Source organism: Bicyclus anynana, chromosome 12 (assembly GCF_947172395.1).
Source record: "Bicyclus anynana chromosome 12, ilBicAnyn1.1, whole genome shotgun sequence".
Classification (NCBI taxonomy): domain Eukaryota; kingdom Metazoa; phylum Arthropoda; class Insecta; order Lepidoptera; family Nymphalidae; genus Bicyclus; species Bicyclus anynana.
This window is the reverse complement of record NC_069094.1, coordinates 5,695,113-5,721,113: the sequence shown is the minus strand read 5'-3', so window position 1 is coordinate 5,721,113 and position 26,001 is coordinate 5,695,113. Positions and strand designations below refer to the sequence as shown.

Sequence of the window (26,001 nt, the reverse complement as noted above, 5' to 3'; positions counted from 1 at the left end):
TTGCAATGTACCACAGAACATCTTCAAATATTCGGCTATATGCAAACGATGATAATGTATTTTTTCCTGTTTGTGTAAGTGCCGTAGGCTCCTTAATGGGACCTCAGCTGTGCCCCAGCGGCATAACCGGTTTGGGCGAGCGCAGAAACATCGTCTGATGGAGTCCGAAGGCAGAAGCAGAGTAGATGGGCGGAACGACTCTCTTAAGGGCGTTTCCTTTGAGACTCGGATCTCGGCTTAGAGGGCCGTTCGGCAAGGGTGTTTTGGCCAGAGATTTTTGATGATGATGAGTCAGCCAATAAGGATCCAATAAGCTCACATGCCTGCAGTGCTAACGGTGCATGATATCGTGCCGCCCGCGACTAATACACGATCAGTTTTATCAGAAGTCAAGCCGTTAGCGCTGCAGGCATGTGATCTTGTCGGATGGTGAGCAACTAGCATACTACCCTGAGCCTTGCGTGGTGATAGTGCCAAGTACTACTTACTGTAGATAGGTAGGGTATGCACAAAAATCAATAACAATAAATGTTACTCGTATATAACAGAGTAAAAGTATTTTATATAAGTAAATCATAATCAATACCACCCAGTACAAACAACCCAGTAGTTTCACAGCCTACACGGGACGGGACATTATTATTATATATTAGTGGGTAGGGTTATTCCAGGTCGAATCCCGGGAGCTGGTTATAAATTTGCTCGCTGTATCGCCACTCTTGTTTGCCGCGGCTTATTTCGTAAACTCGACCAAACCACCGGGGATATACGAATTTTATTACAGGCAACCGCAACGCTCGTATCAAATGTCACAGTTCAACATACGTTATAGCTAATAAATAGTTTAATGGATATTAAACAGCCTCGAGCTTAGATTTGATATTTTCTCGAAACTGTTCGAATATACTAGGTACAACATTGTTGAAACTGAGCAAGTTGTTTGCATTAGATTTTTGAATTTGTACGAAATACAATAGGGATGATGACTGTTTTTTAAATTGTATATAAATTATGAGTATGCTAATAGTAAAGCAATTTTGTAAAAGGAACAGGGTATCTACGATCATTACTTTCGGAGCTACAGGGATTTAAAGAGTCAGATTTGCGGCGCTGCCGCGGATCCCTGAAAAACGCCCCATACAAAATGGCACGAACTAATGACGTTGTAGATAATGTAATAATCGTTAGATTTGTATGTGCGTTCAAACAAAATTACTAATATCTTTGTTATTTGTGCGTTTATGTTTATAGTTCACATATTAAAAAATGTCACATTTAATGTAAGGAAGCTAAAACTGTATGAATATTTATCTAATTACGATAAAAAAAATTTGATAGATTTTGAAATTTTATAATTTTATTTATTTTGCAAATATCCAGATAATCTTTGCCTTTTATGTATAAATTAGTTAACATTGACCTTATTTACCCGAATGTATCATAAAAATCAATATATTAAAACCTAGTCATCATCCCCATTACAATACCCGTACAGAGTTATCTCTCACCCATTAATTTGAAATTATCTAAACTAAATCTATTAATTGCAATATTCAAACATACGCAATGTAACAAAGTGAAGTCATTCTAAATCCATCATGACATATTCAAAAATATTCTGATGAGAAGTAAAATAAAATAAAATGTTTTTTTTTTGATAACCATTTAGTGCATTCTATCCATACTAATATTATAAATGCGGAAGTAACTGTCGGTCTGTCTGTTATCTTTTCACAGCTAAACGGTTGAACCGATCCAGGTGAATTTTGGTATAATAGTAAATGGGACCTTGGAGCAAAACATAGGCTACTTTTGACCATAAAATAAAAATAGAAGGGAGTGAAATAGGGGTTGAAAATTTGTCCTTCATTTTTAAAGTCATTAAAGTTAGTTAGTACAGTTATAAAAAATTGTACATAAACCATGATTGTAATTTAAATTTTTAAATTACAAAAGTAATTTAAATAAAATGATAAATAAACGGGCATGAAAGCTTACACTATTTATTCGCAGACAAAGTCGCAGGTGTCCGCTAGTATCGACATAAAAACGGCACATAGACAGACAGTCATAACACAAAAATATGAGTCACTTTAAGTATATAAGTACTATGTAGCATCGTTTTACAAGCAATGTGTAGAATAGTTACGTTTACAGATGCATGTGTTGCACACGGCATTCTCGTCATTTCGTTATTGTTGTAAATAAAGGTTGGTACGGCCTAGTTTCGACAGGGGAAATCAGTCGAGTGCACTGGTTAAGCAACGTCGGCACTATTGATAACACGACGATAACTGGATGGGTGAATGACTGATCTTTACTATTCACATTCAAGTGCTTAATCTCAATCGTTCTTAATATTTTTTTAAAGTAATATATTGTCACATTTAATGCGAAACAAAAACGCGAATTGGGCTAAGGACGTAACTGTTTGGTACCCTAGAGACAACAAAAGGAAACGCGGCAGGCCGTTAAGAAGATGGGAAGATGATTTGAAGTTGACAGCAGGAACACTTTGGAAAAGGAAAGTTCATGATCGCAAGGCATGGAAGATCTTGGGGGAGGCGTATGCCGAAAGGCAAGACAAGTAAACCTAGAATAAATTGTTAATAAAGTCTATTATTATTATTATTATTGTCACTTGCCAGCGCATTTCCGAAATCACGCTTGTCTGTGATAATGCATTTAACTGGATATATGCAACGTGGTGTGTCTAACTCTACGAATAACAGTGACGTGCATGGATTTTAACTAGGGTAGGCATTATACGTACAATTCTCTAATTCTTATTGGAGAACATTTTGATCAATTGTTGACTCAATATGAACCCCTGTTTAAATTGAGTCCTCGGGGTGGGCATAGCATTTCTGCATCTATGTGTAAGTGCACGCCACGGAGTCGACTATAGCTTGGCAACTTCGTTAGTAACACTCCCGATGAGCCGCGCGGGCCGGGGGGCGTATAGCAATGAATGAAAAACCCACGACTGATGCACCTCACTTCGCGCAGTCATTCCTCACGTTGCCCGCATATCATGGGAGTGTCATCAACAAACTTGCCAAACTATATATTACTATTCTGAGCTATCGGAACGTTAAAATTGTATTTTCAATCGACTGATTAGGCATAAATTATTAATTAATTGTAACTCACCCTTTTTGAGTCGTATAGTGACGGGATCTGATGAAAGCCGCAAGCATTTTAATACTGAAATTGGAAAAAGTATAATTATTTTTTGACATTGTTAAGATTTCTTTCTTGATACATAGCATTATTAATAAGTGGTGTTACTAGGTTCGTATACAAATTGTATGTCATGCAAGAATAGTATTGCCATCGTACCAGTAAGTGTGTCGCCAATCCATTTAATGTTCTGGTACTATATCGAATAGAAACCGCTAAATGTTATAGGTTGAATAAACGATACCTACCACGCCAAAGTTAGACATCATCGTCATCTAACATCAAGTGATGTCAAGAAACCGATGTCAAGAATCAACTGAAGGTTGAAATACAATCCCACTCAGATCGGATCATTAGTGTTTGTAAAAATCATAGACAGAACTCCTTAAACCGGTTAAAAATACGAATATTAATGAAGAAGATGGGATGGGAAATACACAAAAGAGGCTTTACCAAGCCATTATACCAATACCAACCAAGCTTTATCCACGTCTAACGATAAAACTACTAAAACTTAAACGTAGCAAACTTAAAACAGTAACGGAACTAATGACAGGGCACTGTTCACAGGTATAACCGACAGTCCTTTTTGCAGAGCATGCATGGAGGAAGAAGAAACCCCGATACATGCTATGCTTAAATGCAGAGGTGTATCTGGACAACGCGCAGCACACATTGTATCCCCAGCAACACTCCAAGAGGCGTTCGGCGAAGCGGCCTGCTAAGCTTTTGGAGCGAGCTGGGTTGGCTGGAGTGACTCCAGCGGGGATCAGCACCAAATGGACCTACGTACAACGGCCAAGTGCGGAAAAGGCCCAGGAAAGAAGAAGAAGAGAAGAAGAAGAGGATGGGTTTAAATTAATCACGCGTGTTGTGTTCCTGAATTATCTCTTGAGTCAAACCATATCTATAGTACCTTATTTAATTAGTAATAGTCAAATCATTTGTGATCTGATTATAAATGTGTTTACTGTTGTTTATTAAATAAGGCGTTAAAGCCGGTACTGGATTAGCCCAATGGGGGAATTAAAAATGAATTGGTCGTTCGCGTGCATCCACACGCGAACTCTAACACGATCATTGAGTTATGTATAATTACATAACACCGAAAAACACGCCATAAAGCGTCGCGCACACTAGGGCTGCCTTTTCATCATTATCAGCCTGTTTTAACGGGCCAGTACAGGGACGCGCCTCCTATCATATAGGAGAGGGAATGGAGTTTAGACCAACCACACTGCTCCAATGCAGGCGGGACAATTTTTCATATTTTTTTTTTCATAAGGTCTTCTGTGCACTCTTTTAGGTAAAATCTTGCCAAACTGTAGTAGAGTCACTACAAAACGGTGAAGGAAAACATCGTGAGGAAACCTGCATAACAGAGAATTTTCTTAATTATCTGCCTGTGTGAAGTCTGCCAATCCGCATTGGGCCAGCGTGGTGGACATTTGGCCTAACCCCTCTCATTCAGAGAGGACACTCGAGCTCAGCAGTGAGCCGAATATGGGTTGAGAATGATGAAAATAAAATGCGTCATCCACCTAAATAAAGATAAAGACATTTTGTAGTCCGTACATTAAGGACATAGATTTGCACGTTTTGAATTAAAACTTCCGTGCGTGACACACTACATTTAAAGGATAACTGACAGAATCACACTTTACACACAGCTTCGAATGTATAATGTCTCCTATGTGTCTGCTGTAGGAAGTGTGTTTCTGGTCAGGAAACTATGAAACATTGCAGATAGAACTATCCTGTCAATCGAAAGCTTGTCAGTATGGCTGACACCATGGCTTAGAAATTAAGTATAATAAGCTTTTGGCAACTATGTAGCTTGAATCATAGTAGCTTTGTTCAGGTCACGGTTACCCCCTTACGAATGGCCCTCTAAGCCGAGGTCCGAGTCTCATAGGAGACGCCTTTAAAGAGTCGTTCCGTCCTCTATCTTGCTTCAGGCGATGCTTCTGCGCTTGCCCAAACCCCCGATGTCGCCGTAGTGGTCCCACATGGAGCCATCGGCACTAACTCGACACGAAAAAAGAAAAAATAAATAGAAGCTTTGAGAGGTAACAGTAACAAGTAAGACCAAAGAGAATACACAAAGCGCTAACTTAAATTTGTGTGTAAGACCATGATGCTATCTACAAAAGAGACAGTCAAAAATTTCATTACTACCCGATTAGACTAAAAGCCTTGTACAAACAATATAACGACATCTCGAAAATTTCGGCCACGGCCAATCTTATCTCAAAACTAGCCTTCTACGCAGGAAATTTATCGCAAATTTGCATTTTTATGCGCTTTCTATTCTCTTACTTGCAGTCCGATGTACATTAAAAAAGAACAGACAAAAGTTAACTTGAGTTTCTGAACTTGAACTATCTATCGAGGCAGTCACTGAAATATATTATATATTGCAGTAAACGCAACATACAACCATATAAAATGCTAAAGATAGCGCAGCGCAAAAGCATCTAACTAGTCTCGAAGGTACAGTGTAGTATATATAGGTGGATAATGACATCATGGATTCGAGTCCTAGGTCGAGCAATTATATATGTATAATTGTATAGGAATAGGGATTTCTTCAATTCAATATATCCCCAGTAGCCAGCAGCACAAAGTTGGGAAGTTGGTGTTATCTGGTAACACCCTGTGCCTTCGAGATCACGCTAAGCCCATTAGTTCCTGTCATTATCATTAACATCTTATTGTGTTTGTTACGGAACCCAACATTATCACTTTAAACCAACTTTCGAGGAACGTGGTGGGTCTAAGCTTCAAATCCCCCTCTCTTATAAGAAACACAAGGCCAATGTAGTAATGTAGTAGAGCCGTGATAGCCCAGTGGATATGACCTCTGCCTCCGATTCCGGAGGGTGTGGGTTCGAATACAGTCCGGGGCATGCACCTCCAACTTTTCAGTTGTGTGAATTTTAAGAAATTTAATATCACGTGTCTCAAACGGTGAAGGAAAACATCGTGAGGAAACCTGCATACCAGAGAATTATCTTAATTCTCTGCGTGTGTGAAGTCTGCCAATCCGCATTTAGTCAGCGTGGTGGACTATTGGCCTAACCCCTCTCATTCTAAAAGGAGACTCGAGCTCAGCAGTGAGCCGAATATGGGTTGATGACGACGAATGTAGTATAAGCTATTAAAAGTAAACCGATAATTTCACAACTTCGAACAGGAAAAAAAAATACTAATGCTAATTCGTAATCTAACATCCTAAATCCATCATTAGTAAATTCAAACGCAAGACAACGACGTCAATTAGTGGCGGCACAGTTATCGCCGGCGCACACTATCTGAGATACACAAGTGTCATGGGTAATAAATGGCGAATTCCTTACCTTCTCGGGTAGTGAACCGGTCCACGTCAGTTCCATTAACCTTGAGCAATACATCTCCCGCCTCTACCTGTAATTGAACGGGCGGATTCATTTATTCGTTCCAAACAAACAAAAAATGAATATGTTTATTTCTATTTGTGCTCAAAAACAAAATTATTCAACAATACAGAATTAATTTAGCATTTCTGTGCATTTCGGCTCTCTTTTTAAAAATATGGAACGCACAGAAGAATGTGAGACAGGGTGACATTGCAAGCTAATTAATAGGTACTTATTATGTGTTACATTACCCGCGCTACAGATGTTCAGTTTTAACTGTACAGTTTTATATTAATATAAATTTTAATAAAAATCCTTAGAAATAATATAATACCTACAGTTAAAACTGACGGACACTACACAGTACACACGTACGATTTAACTGATCAGTTCGACTGTTCAGTTAAAATAGTGTAGTTAAAGCGTTTTAGAAGTTATACGGCAATTATTCTCAAAGTTTCAATTGACACGTAATTATTAACGGTCGAACTTTGACCGCTGTACGAACAATTAGTTATACTTAATCGTAGTTATTATATAACCTATCTCTGGAAGTTTTAGTTACACTTGACTTGACAATTCATCAATTAACAATATAAACACACCCCTTAATTCCCTTCAAAAAGCTTCTCGTGGAATAAAACAGAATATGACACTCGCGCACATAACGTGGCTTTCTATTGTAGTCCAATCATTTGGTAGTTTTACCTGGAAAGTTTTCCGGGGGTTTTGAAAATTGGTATTAAGATAGGTTGGTTAGGTAGGTAGGTAGCTACCTTGTGTTTGAGCTTGATTAATTTGTATTGATGAGAAATTTCCATCTAGGTATAGGTTATGACTATCATTAGGGGTTTGGTGATGAAGACGAAGGACAGTTAAGAGAACTCCTTAAGGGGGAAGGGAGTTCATATTTTTACACTAAAAATGGAAAAATAATAAAATTTTAATAAAAAAAATACAACCAACTTCAAAACCATGCTGATCAATTTGAAGACGGTGCTAATTCGATAATGTATGAATTTAAGCCATGAAGATTGAAATGTGGTTCTTTCAGAAACGGCTTAAATTAATACTATACCGGCTTAGCATAGCGTCTTCAAAGTGATCAGCAGGTAGAACATAATAATATTATGATGTTATTTTTTGACTTTTTAGTTTGGTGGGTACGTTTTTAGGTTTTGAAGTCGGTTTTTTTTATTAAAATTTTAATATTAGTACATTAGTATCTTTAGTTACGTAATTATGTACACATACAACACAAGATACTCTTATATCATACACAAATAATAAAATATCTTTAGTACAACAGCGTTATATAAATATGTCTAACAATAAAGCTTTCTAAACAATAGACGGCATACGCGCGAATTCTCAGCTTGAATCTCGAGCAAATAATACTTGAGTAAAGATACACAACACTTTTATCGGAGATAATGTATGACATTTAAAAATTCATCAAATAAAATATAAGTACTTGTATTTACTTTAACTATGAATATGATCCATTTAGACAGCGAGTAATATTTAAGGGCGCGTCGGTAACTGTTCAGTTTTTAGACATCGTAATTATTCAGTTTTGTTATAGTCATCATTAACAATCTATATTTGGCTCACTGATGAGCACAATTCTCCTCTTAGAATATGAGAGGTGTTATGCTAATATAGTCCACCACGCTGGCCCAATGCGGATTAGCAGATTTTACACACGTAGAGAATTAAGAAAATTCTCAGGTATGCAAGTTTCCTTTCGATATATTTCCTTTTTCCTCCAACTTTTCACATAACTGAAACTGTCCATGCCCCCGACCAGATTTGAATCTACGCCCTCCGAATCGAAGGCAGAGGTCATTTCCATGGGGCTATCACGGCTATCAGTCAATTCCTTGTTCAACACAATTTCGTATTGTGTCCTCAGTGTATGCAGTTCAATTATGCACCTATGCAAGTGCTAAATGCGCATATGCTAAGTGTACACTACTATTGCATTAATATTTCCATCTATTAATTTATATATTTATATGAAAAGCTTCAATTACAACAAAATACAGTTGAAGGCCATTCCGTATCTCACCACACGCATTACACATAACGGAAATGCGAATTGGTATGACATTAACACGTTAGATTGCAAAGACTTGTCGTGTGACGTTCAAATTTAAAGGAGGAAAAGGACTTCCTTCCTTCCTCGTCTGGCAATTGGTTAATGTTTTTGTTAAGGAGGGAAAGGACTACACAAACATGATGGGCTGACCAGCTGACAGAGGACAAGAAGACAAGAAGACACGTTTTATAAATGCTAGCAAAGATGGCCACTGATTGAAGCCGGTGAAAAATATGGCCTCGTTCGAAATAGGGATCATAGCAGGCCCACGATCTTAAGAAATGAAGGAACGACTTTTTCTGAATCTGTTTTTGATTGTGTACGAGTAAAATTAGGGACCTGATAGCCACAGTCGCATATGACTTCTGCCTTCGATTCAGTGGGTGTAGGTAGGCTAAAATCCAGTCCGGGGCATGCACCTCCAACTTTTCAGCTATATGCAAAATTAAATATCACGTATCTCTAACGGTGAAGGAAAAACATCGTGAGTGAAGTCTGTCCATCCGCATTAGACCAGCATGGTGGACTATTAGCCTAATCGTTCTCATTCTGAGAGGCTTTTTCTTCATCATTTTCATTGTGTTCAACAGTGAACTGAATATGGGTTGATAATCATGATGATGACGAGTATAACTAATAGCAGTTCCTCAGAATGGTTCACATTTGACCCAGTATGAACCCTCTGGCTCTATTCAATAAAATTAAAAAAATATTTCATCGTGTAAGAAAAACAAAGTCTTTTAAATGTACGTCATCAGAAACAAATTATAAAAGTAAATCTTCCAACCTTTAGTAAAGAAATGAGTAATAAACAGTTGAGTAATATATTCTGTATATATATATTATTCATAAATGCAACACTGTAGCAAGAGTTACTAATAAATAATTTAATCTCATATTATAAATATTTTTAAGGTCAATGGTCATAACATCACGCTTCCAGAATTCAATGCCCATGACAAATGGGTCTGTAAATCATTTTAATAATAATAATTATCATAGTTAATTAATACAAATAATAGAACAATAAGTTATAGCCATTGTAGCGATAACACAGTAGCGGGCTTATAAACAATAGATTGACCTAGTTATGGGAGTAGAAGTTCTAAACCGAAGGTCCTCGAACTTTTTCATCTCCTAGATGACTTGCCACGCTTTGCGAGGTTTATGGGTTACCTAAATGTCAATGTATTTTTGACACTTAGAATTATTACAAGTCTTAACACCATCATCATTATCAACCCATATCTGGCTCACTGCTGAGGTCGGGTCTCCTTTCAAAATGAGAGGGGTTAGGCTAGTACCCCACCACGCTGTCCAATGCGGATTGGCAGACTTCACACACGCAGAGAATTAGGAAAATTCTCTGGTGTGCAGATTTCCTAACGATGTTTTCCTTCGCCGTTTGAGACACGTGATATTTAATTTCTTAAAATGCACACAATTGAAAAGTTGGTGGTGCATGCCCCGGACCGGATTCGAACCCACGCCATCCGGAACCGGAGCCACAAGTTATATCCACTGGGCTATCACGGCTCTATTATTTATAGATAGTGTTATACTCAATTCGAAATAAATATATTCTATAATTATTAAGTAAATATTATTAAGTAATTATTAACTAATTCAAGTGCGAAAAATTTAACTGATATACATGACCATCCGAACTGTTTCATTATTGTGGACTCCCTTTTTCATATGAGCCATACGCAGAGACCCAGTCATAATTGACCCCTGGGGATCGATATGGACTTTGGATATCGATGTTATAAACTATCGTAACTTTGATTATCGTATCGTACATTTAATCAATTATTATTATTATTATTTGCGTATACAACATCGGACATGGACTCATTCAAATTCGTTTACTGACTCATTAGTTTCGTCTGAGACCATTATCGTATAGTAATCATCACTTGAGGAGTAAGTCATAACCTAACGAAAATCCGTATTGAACAGAAAATTGGATTATATGCTTTATGTTCTCTAACTCACACGAGAGGAAATTAGGTACGGTAGGATATTAATTACTTGTATACCAGCCGACGCTCTGCGGTTACAACCGGGTAGTTCCCGTTCCCGTAGGAATACGGGGATAAAATGTAGTCTAGGACACTCACAAATAACGTGGCTTTTTATTGGTAAAATCATTATCAAAATCGGTTCAGTAGATCCAGAGATTGTCTCCCCTTAATACCTCATTAACTTCAGCTCTTTAAAATAATATATATTTGTACCTTATTTTATAGTATCCAAACACGGCTCACACAACACGAAGTCCACTAAACACAACTTATCAATCATTCACACATCACAAAGGATAAACAAGACAGTTTCGCCACTTCCTTTTCATTTCAATGATTCACTGATGCACTTCACAACGGGTAAATAATATACGGATATAAAAACTATATAATTCTGAATTAACGAGTGCTTTTTTCTAGTTCGATACTCGTTCGTACCTATACTAACGAGATGGGGTATAATTCTGTGTAATAAAAAACTAGTAGCGCAGTAGAGACGAGAAACATCGAAATACACTCCGCGCGGTGCATACGAGCGCACGGCACGCTCGCTGACTGACAACTGTTATCAAAACGAGGGAACGCTAATAGAACGAAAGCCTGTCATAGTTAGACCTCCCACATTTCATAAAAGCTTTCAGTTTATCAGCCCATATCGTAAGTACAGCACGCAACTATTTAGTTTGGACTGTGGTGGCTTAAGGAGAAAACAAGTACATAAAAACAAATACGCCTTTAAAGATCAAACTTTAAGGATCTCTAGCGAAATGTTACCACGATGCTAAGTATCTGGCGACTGTAGACATAACTTCTGAAGATATTGCGAAGAAAAATTTAACTCTATAATTGCCCACCCTACTTAGCATGATGAGCATGTAACAAACTTTCAACTTTAATAAAATGAGGTAGGTCTGACAATGACCGGTTCATAGTCCATAATGGGCCAAGCTTAGACGATAAATTAAATCAACCTCCTATATAAGGGCGCAGGAAATAGGAATTACTCGGCAGCTACACCGGCCTCGTTGGGGGCGAACTGAAAGCAGGGATCGGTAAATGCATTAACTTCTTGGTATTGACCGTGACCGTGGTTTTCCGAAAGGTCGTCGATGCTTGAAATTAAACATTTATTCGATAACGTTGTTTGCTCAGATAATTGCTAAGGTAATAATAATAAATGAAGCTAATTGAACACTGCGTATTTAAAAACAAAGATGGAATCAACTTATAACTTTCGTTATTAACAGCCGGTTTCACCACTTTCTGATAAGTATCCGATAGCTTATTCACAAGTTTTGTATTTGTCATTTGACATAAAGTAAGAATGTGACAAAATTTACTTACTTATCCAAAAGTTAATTATAATCAGAAAGTGGTGAAACCGATTCTTAACCGACTTCCTAAAAGGAGGATTTCCGTTATTTGGAGACCGATTTTGAAAATTCTTTTTTTGTTTGGAAGCGTATACTTCCAGGGTGGTCCAATTTTATGAAGGCGGTCTGATGATGGAGCCGAAACACAGACGGGGGAACTCCTCAACGCTTTACAGCAGTTACCTCATGTTTTGGCTTGATTAATGTGTATTGATGAGAACTTTACATCTAGATGAGTAGTGACTGCCATTAGGGGTCTGATGATTGAATTTATCTCCTAAACGGTTAACAGTAGCTACCTTGTGTTTGGCTTGACTAATTTACATTTTCAGCATTATTTGTATAGATTGTTCAATTTTGTCGTTTTTCAATTATTATAGATACTTGTGGACACCCGCTGCATCTGATGGTTTTGTGTTAAAGATGTGGTGGAATTTATTTGATTTATGGCATAAAAAGTTCTTATCAACCTCTGTTCCCATCCATTATTATATGCATATTACATATAATAGATATATCTCGTCTACAGTGGGGTTAGCCGGAGGTGGTAATTTAAAACTATTTATCATAACATTATAACTTGGGTATTTTTTTTTCATACAACGATTATCTTCAACTTTATAAAAGGCAAACACATATTTTTTTATATACTTACCTAAGTTAAATTTTTATTAACAAGTTTAATTATGTAATGTTGTCAATGTTAAATAATGTAAGACCACCAGCAGGGTCATTATGTAACTCGGTGAACGCTTTAAAATCACAGTCACGACAACAAATGACAGCGATTTTTCGTTTTTGCGATCATGTAACACACATCTCCCACCGAAATGACGTCATCTTGGATCGTTCTCTGTCACGGTCACTTGTAGGGATTTATCCAAGTTATAACGCAGTTTTTACGTATCGATAGTCAGTTTAAGCGATTATGTAAGCATAATGATCATACAACTGGGTGACACAGAAGTTGTCAAAGTCAATCGCTATAGAAACTAATACCGAGCAGTGTTTTAATAAAGTTTACTTGACGCCTGTGATTCAATAATTACAAATAAAAGTACTTTTAGGATTTTTTTGAATTTTGTACTATACCTTGTAAGTAAGGTATTAGTTTGTAAGTCAATAAAATCAGAATTAGAAAAGTTTTTCATGTAAAATATGACGAAAGTTGAGAATATATAGTAGGTACCTACCTACATACTTATTTCATAAAGCAGAATTACAGTTTTAGAGTTAGTTGAAGTGAATTTAATTAATTGTGTTATTTTTGTAGTGTTTACCGACATTGCCATGTACAATACAATGCATGTAGCATTTGTATTGTACGCGGAAACGGAACGAAAAAGATGTCTTTGTCGAGTTCATTGCAAAACTTTCGTGTCGCGATACCAGCAGGTTTTAGAAGAAATACAAAGTCTTCGAACAACTGCTGTTCGCAATGAATTAGAGATAAGTAAGTTATATGAATGAATGAAGGAATTTTCTTCATTCTCTGCGTTGAGCAAGTGACGTGGACTATGGGCCTAACCTCTCTCATTCTGAGAGGAGACTCGAGCTCAGCAGTGAGCCGAATATGATATTTTTATATGGTGAGCTTCCATCATAGGATAAGTTGGTTTAAGATTTGGAGTAGGCTTATTCAGTACTAGCAGACACACCATAGTTTGACCGGTGTAGTTCCCGTTCCTGTGGGAATATGGGGTAGCACAGAGTAATACGGGCTATATTTTATATAGCCTATATTACTCTGTGCTGTAGCTTACCAATGGTGAAAGATTTTTTATAATCAGTCCAGTAGTATTTGTGTTAGATTGTAAGAAACAAATAATATTATCTAAAGATCGGTCACTGTCATCCTAAGAACCTAAATTAAACCATTGAATATTATTTACAGGTCTTGGCAGCTTTAAACTTTTATGCCAATGGATCATACAAATGGCTTTGTGATGGCTAAGGCATCTTTTAGCAAATGCCTACATGAAGTCGCTGACTCTCCTGAATACCCCAGCTGTTTAAAAAAAATGTGTTAAGTTCCCTTTGCATTAAACACAAAATCATTATAAATAAGTAAGTATGAAACTAACTTATAGCACAGTATGAAACTAACATAACCTATTCATTATATTTTTAGTTTTTTTTTTTCTAAGACTCAACTAATTTGTGTTCACTACCACACTGAATCTTTCATAGGTTGATTTTGCATAAAAACTTATTTGCAAAATGAGATTGATTATTGATTGAGATTAATAACTAATACACAGAGTGCTTATTCATATCACAGGATGTTATTGTAAATAGACATATACCCAGGTGCTTAATCTAGATTAACATCTACTTACAGATTTATGAAAAAATTTGGATTGCCCGGGTATTAGGGCGCATTGATTGCACCCATGTGACAATAGTTCGGCCTACAAGCCAAGAGCTACTAGGAGGCTAACAATTAGAATTGAATAAAAGCATGGTACCTCCTTTTATTTAAACATTAACTTATTTATATATTGTCAATTAATATTTCAGATATGTGATGCCAATCTAATAATAACATAGTGGATGCTCAATTTGGTGGTGCATCTTATGACTTGTACATATGGAACCAGTGCAATAAGACCACTTGAGGAAAACCTGCCCAATAGGGACCGCTGTTGGTTGTTAGGTAAGCTGTTGCTTAGGTATAACTGTCAGTTAATGAAACTACAGGATCCAAATATAAATTACATACCTACTATAAATTATATATGACTGTTACTTTTATGTAGGCAAAATACATAATACATTGCAATACACACTTCAATTCTTTCAGGTGACCAATGTTTGCATGATGACCCCCATCTTGGGAGCTGCTCCTAGATCCCATGAAGATATGCACAACATTACTGTGTCAGAAATACGGTGGAGCCTTGTAGTTGGGTGCATATTGTAAAATGTTTCCTCACTCCAAAACCATGAACTCTGGTTTTCTAAACCCTCAAGCTATGCAGCCGAAGGAGGAGACTTATCACAGGTCAGTATATTATATACCTACTTTATAAGAACTTGTTGGGCAGTACCATGTATACCTACATTATGATTTATTTTTCTAGGAGAATCACTAATAATTTTGAAGAAGTGAAGAGCTTAACAATGTTTCAACCAACACCTAAAGAAGCTTTCACTTGGCTGTTAGATCAAGGGCTGGATACAGAAAACAGTAATCCTTGTGATGGCAGTATTGTCCAAGGATTCCTCACTCAAAACCATGATAACAAGTTGCTAGAACCCTCAAGCTATGCAGACAAAGGACTGGATATATTTTTTCGTGACCAAGCCTTCTGTATAATTATTTATACTTAAACCATACAAAGCACTATCTAGCCCCAAAGTAGGCATACAGAGTAGCTTGTGTTGTGGGTACTAAGATAGTTGATATTATAATATTCATTTACATTTATATACTACCTATAAATACTTATATAATGTATAAATACACACACACTGGAAAAAACCCATGCTCTTCACACAAATATTTTCCAGGTGTGGGAATCGAACCCATGACCGTGGATGCAGGAGCACTACTTACTGCGCCACGCGTATGTGTTTTTATTTTGAAGCAAATTATTAAAGTTGATAATTCAAATTGTAGTCATATTTTTAATTAATCTATAATTAATTTTTAATTTACATTTTTGTTAAATATTTACCTATACTTCAGTCTATTTTTGTTAGAGGGGGTACCTATATGTGTAAGTAGGGTCGTTTCTTGATTAAATTAAACTAAAGAATGAAAGATATATATTATAACAAAATTTGTCAACAACAATATATCAAGTCTGAATAAAAAATACCAACACAAGTAAATATATTTTTTATTTTTAAGTAATAGATGTTACACAAATATAGAACTACCTGGCCCTAACTGCTTAACATTAAACAACATTGTTTTTAATCAAATCATTATTTATTTATTTCCTACAATGTGGTAGGTACATGTTTTGTTCTTAAAATTATTGAATTGTATAGATAAACAACTAATGTAGTATTCAATTTTTTCTTTTACAATTACTTAAATAATCATCATCATCATCATCATCATCATCATCATCATCATCATCATCATTATAAACACATATTCGGCTCACTGCTGAGCTCGAGTCTCCCCCAGTAAGAGGGGTTAGTGCCTACCCGCACTCGGGAGACCCCGCACTGGAAAGCGTGGTTGGTCGGTTGGTTGGATGTTCGCGGCTCAAGGTCGTTGTGCTTGGAGGTCCATGTAAGAGGCCTATGTCCAGCAGTGGACGTCTATCGGCTGATAAGGTAAGGGAAGGCCAATGCCTAACCCCTCTCATTCTGACAGGAGCCGAATATGGGCCAGCATATTTGGATTACATTGGCAGACATCACATATGCAGAGAATTAAGAGAATTCTCTGGTATGCAGGTTTCCTCACGATGTTTTCCTTCACTGTTTGAGACACGTGATATTTAGTTTCTTAAAATGCACACAACTGAAAAGTTGGAGGTGCGTGCCCCGGAACGGGGTCGAACTCACACCCTCCGGAATTGGAGGCAGAGGTCACATTCACTGGGCTATCAGGGATAATAATAATAGTTAAATAATATTTCCTCCTAATAATAGATAATAAAACATATTTTGATGTGCAATTTTACAATAAAATTTTTATCTAATACTATGTAATACTGAAATTAACCAAATGATAATAATCATATTCTTTATATACAGTGATGTCATAATTAACTATATTAAATTAAAATGAAATTATATTTGACAATTTTCTCTCATATGCAATGTCATTATTGATAATAATCTTATAAAAAATCTGTTCATTAAATGTTTGTTTAATTCTTTCTTCATGAATCGTTCATAGAGATGAAGGATTCAGAATCACCAATTTTTTCAAGGTGTTTTGCACCTCAATGGTGACCAGCGACATGGAGACTTCCATAGTCAGTCCCTGGCACTCAAAGTTTAGAGCCCACATCTTCATGTTGATCTGAAATGTAGAAAATATTTTTTTATTACATGAACTACATATGCCCCCGGTTTCTTTAAGTAGATCTCATTCCTGTGGGAATATTGAGATAAGAAATGGCCTATGTATTATATCTTGATTAAGAGTTTATATAAATGACAATAGAGTTTATATAAATCTAGGGGGGGGGTTAATTGATATATTTATACCTCAGGTATATTACTTGGTTCTACAATATATTTCTGTGAGATGGTGATAACAAAAATAATACTTTGTTGTATTTATGTTGAGCTTCTTTTCAGACGAAGAATGTTTGTGATCCTTTAGTTTCAGGTTAATGAATATTGTTATCATAAACAATACATTATTGTAAATGATAACAATATTCATTATATGTGATATTTAACAAATCAAAATGATGATATTTAACAAATCAAAATGTGCAATATTTATTAAGCTGAACATGCACATAATAAAAGAAAATATAAAGTACAAATTATTATTTGAATTAGCAATTATTATCATTAAGAATTACATACACTGGATTAGGTAATACTATTCATTCATTCATGATTAGACCAATAGTCCACCACTCTGACCCAAAGCGGATTAGCAGACTTCACATAAGCAGAGAATTAAGAGAATTATCTGGTATGCAGGTTTCCTCACGATGTTTTCCTTCACCATTTGATACATGTGATATTTAATATCTTAAAATGTACACAACTGAAAAGTTGGAGCTGCATGCCCCGGACTGGATACAAACCCACACCCTCTGGAATCTGAGGCAGAGGTTACATCCACTGGGCTATTGCTGTGCTTATGGACCTATATCCCTGGCAAACCCTCTAGTCTATACTCTGCAGCAACTGGGCTTTTATGGGATTAAACTGAGCTCTTTTGTTTTTTGATTTGCCTTATATTTTATCCAGTTTCGTAGGAGATACATATACTTGTAGGATTTAACTTAACTATATATTGTAAATCATCATAAAAAAATTACTAATCAAGGTAGGATTTTATATTTAGCCTTAATGTAACTAAAACAAACACCTACAAATACAAACAATTCTAATACATCTGCATAATGAGACAAAGTTTGATTTTGATTATTTGTCTTGTACTTAATGCTTAGAACTTAAAGGTTACATGGTGCAGGTATAGTTGTGGTTTAAAAAGGCTTGTTAATGCAATATGCTAGTCACAAAACCAAGTATTATGTTAAACTTATAATAGAAAATCATGAATTTCAATTGAATATAATTACTATCTGATGCTCGACAGTTCCACCTGCATAGTTCTCACTCTCTTGGGACTACAGGGATAAAATATAGCCTATTACACTCGCAAGTTATGTGAGTTTCTATTGGTGAAAGAATTTTCGAAATCGGTTTAGTAGATCCAGAGATTACCCCCTACAATATCAAAAATTTCCTCTCATCCTCTTTAAAATAATAATATAGAATATAGATATGTGATAACTTACACAACGCCACTGGCAGACGCGAACACGGAAGGTTTATTTAGTAGCCTGACTTTCCAACGGCCCTCCAAAACAACCCATCGCCAAGTTTGATCCAAGCCAAGGCGATCATTGAGTTTCCCGGACATCTTTAGTTGCAAGCGATGAACTTAACACTATACAGTATACTTTACATATTATCACAACGACCATTAAATTAATCATAGGCAGACGATAAAACTTTGAAGAACTTTCGTGTAGATAATGTTTTATGTAAAAGTGGCCGTTTACTTTGATAAATTAACTATTAACACTAATAAAAATGTATACGATAAAATGATTAATTAATTACTTCTATTGAAAACAAAAAACTAGCAGTAGCAAGTACTTTGATCCATCGAAACCAATTTTTTTATTAATATTTTAATACGGCTTTGTTTACCAACAAAGAAACTATGGCACTTCACTTCACCACAGACAAACAGCAAAATCAAGTATAATGCGTATATGTGCAAAAGTATGCCGCACCCGTAGTAAGTAGTACCGGGAAAGGGTGTATTTTATTTAGTCGCATAATGTCGATAAAATTTTGCGCCTAGAACGATATCACTAGGCATTGTGGCTGTCTTTTGTCTTACATAATCGGAATTGCAAAAACACTCTAGTGTTCAATTTAGCTTTGCGTTACACAGTTAGAAGTGATACGTCGAGATACATAATCAGCCTGCTGATAGCTTCAAATGGCGTTATGTCACCAAAAGTAAGGCAATCAACAACACCAAGACCAAATTTGGAAAAATCCTCAGAACAATCTTCAAAGTTAACAATAATTGATAACCTTGTCAGTCGTCTCGGAGAGCAGGTTAAATAATTTATTCTCTGATAATGATCGTTAAAGAATTAAACCTGAAATATGTTAACTTCCAGACGCCGTCGCCGCCGATTTCCTCTGCTAGAAAGTCGGTTAATTTCATCCCCTTTTTAACCTCATTACAAAATTTCAACAATAGTCTACGACTTCCATGAATATAACTCTTAATTGACTAACTCACAAAAACTTTCAAAAGAACCTATTTAAGTCAACCTACCAACCTAACCAACGAAACCTCAATACCGAGAGATCGTGGTTCAATCCCCGCCCACTGGTCAATTGTCGTACCCACTCCTAAACACAGTATTTTCCGACCAGTTGGAGGGAAATATTTAAAAATATGACAAATACTCTTTAAAAAGAAAAAATAATTAATAGAAAAAAAATTATGGAAAGTAATTAAGTATCACATGATATTTTTTACACTTTCGTACAAAGTTTCAACCCTACTACGAAATATATGAAAATTATTTCTTCTCCAATCATTTTTCTAACTCATCTTAATCAGTTCAGTGCCATTAAAAGGTTACAGCAAGACAGAGTAATTCACATTTATAATATTAGTATGGATGGCTATAGGTACCTACAAATTTCTGCAGTTACAGAATAATTGCCAATCAAAATCTTTAGTACATTAACCTATTTAGTACATCAACCTATTTAATCACAATTGCTTCTTAATGAACTAATGTAGGTCGAGATAAATAGATTACAAAGACATGCATAATTCAAAATAGAATACAACATAAATTATAGGATATAGTATGGTTACGCAGTATATTACTTTCACCCATACGATCAATAAGAATTTGAAAGAGGGTAAATAAATTGTGTCTCTTTTTACACAGCCGTAAAAATAAAGGTTGTCACTAGCGCGTCGAAACTGAAACGAACAAAAGCGACTAATTGTCTTAATTTGATTTTAATTTTGAATGTCGAGTAGAAGTGTATAAAATATATACTTATCTATACTAATATTATAAAGAGGTAAAGTTTGTAAGTTTGTCACATTTTTTAAACGGGGTAATCTTCGGAACTACTGGTCCGATTTCAAAAATTCTTTCACCAGTAGAATGCTACATTATCGGCTATGCTACATTATAGTATGATATATATTCGCCGAGTTAACACAGTTTTTGTCATACAGGTCGGACTGAAAATCCTCTTAAGCAGACTTATTCGCATGCGCTGCCTTAACCATTGTGTAAAATTGAAATTAATGTATGAAGGCTTTATGTATCTTTCAAAATTCTACATAAAAGTCCGCGACACCATATATCTATCTTCTATATATTAGCAGATATAGTACCTTTTGTGTTTTAAAAATTATAAATTTTATATACTTAGGTTTGCGTCATTATTTATGCTACTTAACTTAAATCCTTATCAAAATAAATTATTTAATAATCACAAGGATATTATGGAGATAAGATTTGCCCTTTATAGTATGTTAATAAGTTAAATAGTTTCGGAGATAACACAGAATTTCTAAAAGACGCAGAAATTCCGCTACATGACGCCCCGCGCTTTCAACTAGGTACGTAGTTCCCGTTCCTGTGTGAATATGGGAATCAAACATAGCCTATGACACTCGCAAATACCGTAGCTTTCTATTGGTAAAACAATCTTTCAAATCGGTCCAGTAGATCCAAAGATTATAATTTTAGCATAGAAGTCTCTATTTTCCTTTGTCATCGCACCACGCTCATAGGGCTGGACCGATTTTGCTAAGGGTAGGGGTAAGGTAGGGAAGGTATAGGGTAGGGTAGGGTAGGGTACAGGTAGGGTAGGGGTTGTGTAAGGGTAGGGTAGGGGTAAAGGTAGGGTAGGGGTAGGGTGGGGTAGGGCAGGGTAGGGGAGTGTATGCCTAGGTTAGGGGTAGGGCCTACTCCTATCCTAGGGGTAGGGAAAGGGAAGATTACGGGTAGGGTAGGGTACGGGTAGGGTAGGGTACGGGTAGGGTAGGGGTAAGATACAGTTAGGGTACGGGTAGGGTAGGAGTAGGGTAGAGGTAGGAGATCGATACTGAAGCCTATTTTCTATTTTTTGTCTGTCTGTTTGCCTTTTTTTGACCGGGCATCACGTTGAAACTACAGAATGAATTCAAATGATACTTAAGACGAGACCATAATACGTAGAAGGATAATAGGATACTTTTTGTCGCGAAAACACAATCAGAAATGGGTGAAGTAGGGGTAGAAAGTTTGTACGGAAAGTCCTTAATTTTTCTAGGTACATTTGTAAATGTAAAATGATAAGTGGACTATTTGCAAAATAGAAAGTGAAATAGGGGGAAAAGTTGACATCGATTTTTACGCGGACGAAGTCGCGGGCGTCCGCTAGTACTAGATATATTATAACGTAAGTAAACACAAAATTGTGCATGTGTGCGTAAGTATGGAGTAGCTAATATCACTTTTTGCGGTGATTTTATAGGCACGTAACACATCTATAGTATAAAATATCATTGCCCTCAGGGGATTTTCAAAATTTTTAATTTTATGTACGAGTGTAGTTAAACATAGAAATTGTACCTACGCGGTGAACAGGCGTAGGTACTGCATATTGCAAAAACTGTGACAAAATTAAATTTATCAAAGCCCTCCAACCGGAAATGTCGCCCTACCAGAGTAAAACGCGAAACTTTATTACAGCCCAGCTTTTTGCAACCCACCTGTATCGAACACCTACCTACACCTACTCTCCCGACGCCCACAACATTGAACACACCTACGCACTCCGTGATAGCCCACTGGATATGACCTCTGCCTCCGATTTCGGCGGGCGTATGTTCGAATCCGGTCCGGAGTATGCACCTCCAACTTTTCAGTTGGACATTTTAAGAAATTAAATATCACGTGTGAAGGACCAACATCGTCAGGTAACCGGCATATCTGAGAATTTTCTTAATTTTTTCCGTGTGTGAAGTCTGCCAATCCGCATTGGGCCAACGTGGTGGACTATTGGCCTAAACCCTTTCATTCTGAGAGAAGACTCGTGGTCAGTAGTGAGCCGCATATGGTTGTTAATGATGACGCATTCCGAGTCTCTGACGGGTTATGGGTTGTTTTCATCTAAATCATCAATCGCTTGGTATTCCGTGGGTCAATAAAAATACTGCTAGGTTAAGGCGTTTTAATTATTATAGTAAATTTTTTTTAAAGAATAAAAGCCGTGTTTTCGTTTCCGTAGTCAACAAAGTTTTCCGTCTGTCCGCGGTTTGGCTCAGAGACTCCTAATAGTGCTAGAAAGCTGTAGTAAAATCTTCATTGACTACGTAACCTTAAATGGGTATGAACTAGGTTTCGGCTTAGTATTTATTTTGAAACCACACACTAAAATCTTGTTTATAATAAATACTTTTCGGTAGTAGCTAGGTGCAGAACCACTAATGCTTTTAATCAAACTGAATAAGGTTCATTTCATTCTAATATTAGAATGTTTTGTGCTTATTACAGATTATTCTTTTACCTGACATCTCTTGCTCGAGCAATTGAACAGTATAGCCACGCGCTACGAATAGTTTAAGCGCTTTATAGTTATATTCTTTGGTAGCCACAAATTCGGCAATAATTGAATAAAAAATGGAGCCTAAATGTTACAAATGTGACGTGTTTCTAATGCTAGCCACAAACGGTCAATTATTCTCACGTTTCTGTAGCACCTACGACTATAATTAATCGTGTGTTGGTCACTGCGTACATGACTTGTATAGTATGCCGCGTGGGTACTGCCGTTTTCTTTTCAGAAACGTGAGAATAATTGACCGTCAATGGCGACCTTAACTAGCTGCATGCGACAAAGACGTAACTAAAGCAATTATTTATTTCTTACGTACAAGTACGTAGTGTAAAGAACGTAGAACAAGTACCCAGAAAATGTGAACTCATACCGACCGGTCTTGAAGTCCCTAAATACAAATTTCTAGTTTGTTCCCAATATCTCATTTCATCAGTGATTAATGATATACAGATGGCCTTAATTGAAAGCGTTGATTCCAATAAGGACGTTGGATTATAGGAATGATGGATACAAAATGATGCATTGTTATAAACAAGCAGATATTGTGAAAATTACAATTGACAAATGATAGTCATATGTCATAAATGATAGATTCAGTTGTCATCTATTGTAAGGCTTTTTGAACTAATTTAATAAATTAAGTCTTAGCTTAGATGGTACAGTTATTCTATTTGAGGAAAAGGAAATTAAAATTATGAAAAAAACCCAATAACTCTAGGGTTTCTTTAAGGAAAATTAATTTAAAATGTCTAAGGAACACGTAAAATGAATATTTTCGGAGTGAAAAAATATTTCTTTTGTAAATAGATCTTAAATTGTGTCCCTTACATCGCATCCTTTATATAATGATCTAGTCAAACTTATTCATTGATAAATATCATGAAGTAGTTTACTAGTGAAGTTCGGCGTCCCAGTCAAATATCTCGTCGATATCGACAGTCTTACCACTACGATTACATATTTTAAAATGCGAGGATAGATAAAGGCGTGTGTTATGGATAGTCGAAATTATTTTTAAATTACTTTTTCATAAAAACATAAAAAGTTTTTTTTTTATTAAAATAATTGATTATGCACTTCGGCTCCTATAAGTGGAGTTGTTAACACCTTGAAGATATGGAAAATACTCCCGAGCACCCTGTATAGAGTTTGTGTGTGTCAGTGTGTATGTTTGTTACTCCTTCACATCGAAATTACTGAACCGATTTGGCTGAAATTTGAAATGAACGATATATTATAGGCTTTTTTAGTAAAATAAACAAATATGATACGCATAAATCGAATATTATAGAGATCGGACTTTGCACATACAAAAGTATCCATTTGTTTATGGGCATGTGTTACTTGACACTTGCTCGCTAATAGGCAGGGTCAGACAATATCGACCTCTAGCTTCTTTGGGCTACCTATGTTAACAAAACAATGTATTTACTTTAATGTCTGTTTTAATACATATTATTATTTGAGTTCGCTACCCAAAATTATATAAGTCATAATTATTATATTTACATGGTCTTCTTATTATAAAAGTTTTTTCATAAGTACAGACTTATTTTACACTTTACCAAATGCCACAAATCAATTAATTAGTAGCAATATAATTGAAATATAAATAGATGATTTCAAACTAATATTGAAATTTAAATCTAATTAGATCTGTATACTCGTAAATCTTAGTTTAGTTAAATGTAATACAAAATAAAGATTACCAAATAATAATCATAAACCAATATCATTTATACATTTTATAAGTGGCTCTACTTACAATGACACTAAATGAAACTAAAGGTGCTCATGTCCAAAAATGTTTCTAAACATGTTACCTAATTATCCGAAGGCAGGTTATATACGAATGTTCTTTTTTTTTTCTTCCAAGAAATTAATTTGGTCAATGTAGCGTAGGTCCTCTATCTAAACCTGAGTAAATAACAGAATAATACTAGTTCAATGGATGGGATATGAACGTGAAATTTTTCTCTTGTTTGTTAGTTATACCAACTAACAAGAAGCTATAGAAACATCAATTTACCGGCTGCTGATAAGAAATTGTACCTTTCACACTTTAAATAATTTACCATTGTAAGTTCAAATGAAGGACGTAAACTTAACCAGTAGTGAACGTAGTAAAATCCGAATAGTTGTTTTTTGCTCAGACGAAAAAAATAAATACTAAAAATCATTGAGCGTTAAGTCGTATAAAAAGCAACAAAAAAAACTCTACAGAATTAAAAAAAAAGATATTCACTGATATTTCTAACTAATATTATCTTGATCTAATTGGTATTGTGTAATAAATAAAAATAAAAATTGGTAATAATTTTTATTTTCATTTAAAATGTAATAAATAAAAGATGAGATTTTTTGCAATGGAGTTTCTCTTTTCAATCAAAGTTTGACATAATTTATTAGGTACTTTACAATAATAAAGGAAATACACATAATGACAATTCAATGAACAAGTTTTTTTGTTGACTAAAAAATAATTTGTGACTTGGAATCCAAATACGACGGGACTGTATATTGTAATTGGTTCTTCTAACATTCCTGTTCCATCATGAGGGAAAATTTTCAACTCAATTAGTAACAGTAAAAACATTTAAAATATCTTATTCGAATTTGTTACAGATATAGTTCGTAGAGATGGATGACAAGCGTGACTGTGTCCAAATTACCATTACAAATTGCATATCTGTGTATACTTCTTATTTTCATCATGTAGATATTCAATAGTAAGCATATCTAAATACACGGATATAGATCACTTGTCCTGAGAGGCATAAAGCCGAGACAAATGGTTAGGTAGTGGCCGTGCTATAAAGACGAGTTGTAGTTCCATCAATTTTATAAACGCGAAACTTTGTATGAATATTTGTTACTCATTCACGCTAAAACTACTAATTAAAGTTTAAAACATGTGATCGTGCCTATTTTAATATCATCCTTGTCACACACATACCCTGTATTTATCTAATAATTTAACATTGCGTTTCTATCGTGCTGATGGTTTATAGTTTACACACACAAACACATTTGCGCTGTCACCATTACATTCACTGAACATAGAAAACTCTAAAGCTGACGCTTTAGCAAACATC

At 35.6% G+C, this 26,001-nt stretch overlaps 1 protein-coding gene and 2 long non-coding RNA genes across 4 annotated transcripts in view; 1 reads left to right on the top strand and 2 right to left on the bottom strand.

Moving 5' to 3' along the window:
* LOC112048131 (PH and SEC7 domain-containing protein) overlaps positions 1-26,001 on the bottom strand; it is a 68,234-nt gene that overhangs the window by 26,885 nt on the left and 15,348 nt on the right. The window contains exons 2-3 of the mRNA XM_024085529.2: positions 6,543-6,609; positions 3,154-3,207 (exon numbers count right to left, since the gene is read on the bottom strand). Of these exons, the coding sequence (XP_023941297.2) occupies positions 3,154-3,207; positions 6,543-6,609 (121 nt within the window). The remainder of the gene's footprint in view (positions 1-3,153; positions 3,208-6,542; positions 6,610-26,001) is intronic.
* LOC112052022 (uncharacterized) lies at positions 12,811-15,703 on the top strand. 2 transcript variants are annotated; one of them, XR_008251321.1, is made up of 5 exons: positions 12,811-13,535; positions 13,977-14,149; positions 14,424-14,738; positions 14,886-15,086; positions 15,166-15,703. It is a non-coding gene; the product is annotated as an uncharacterized LOC112052022 (long non-coding RNA). The 2 variants fall into 2 exon arrangements; XR_008251320.1 differs by having other exon boundaries at positions 12,814-13,535; positions 14,603-14,738.
* LOC128198579 (uncharacterized) lies at positions 15,910-24,251 on the bottom strand. Its single transcript, XR_008251322.1, has 2 exons — positions 18,538-24,251; positions 15,910-17,072 (listed from the first exon to the last, which is right to left on the bottom strand). It is a non-coding gene; the product is annotated as an uncharacterized LOC128198579 (long non-coding RNA).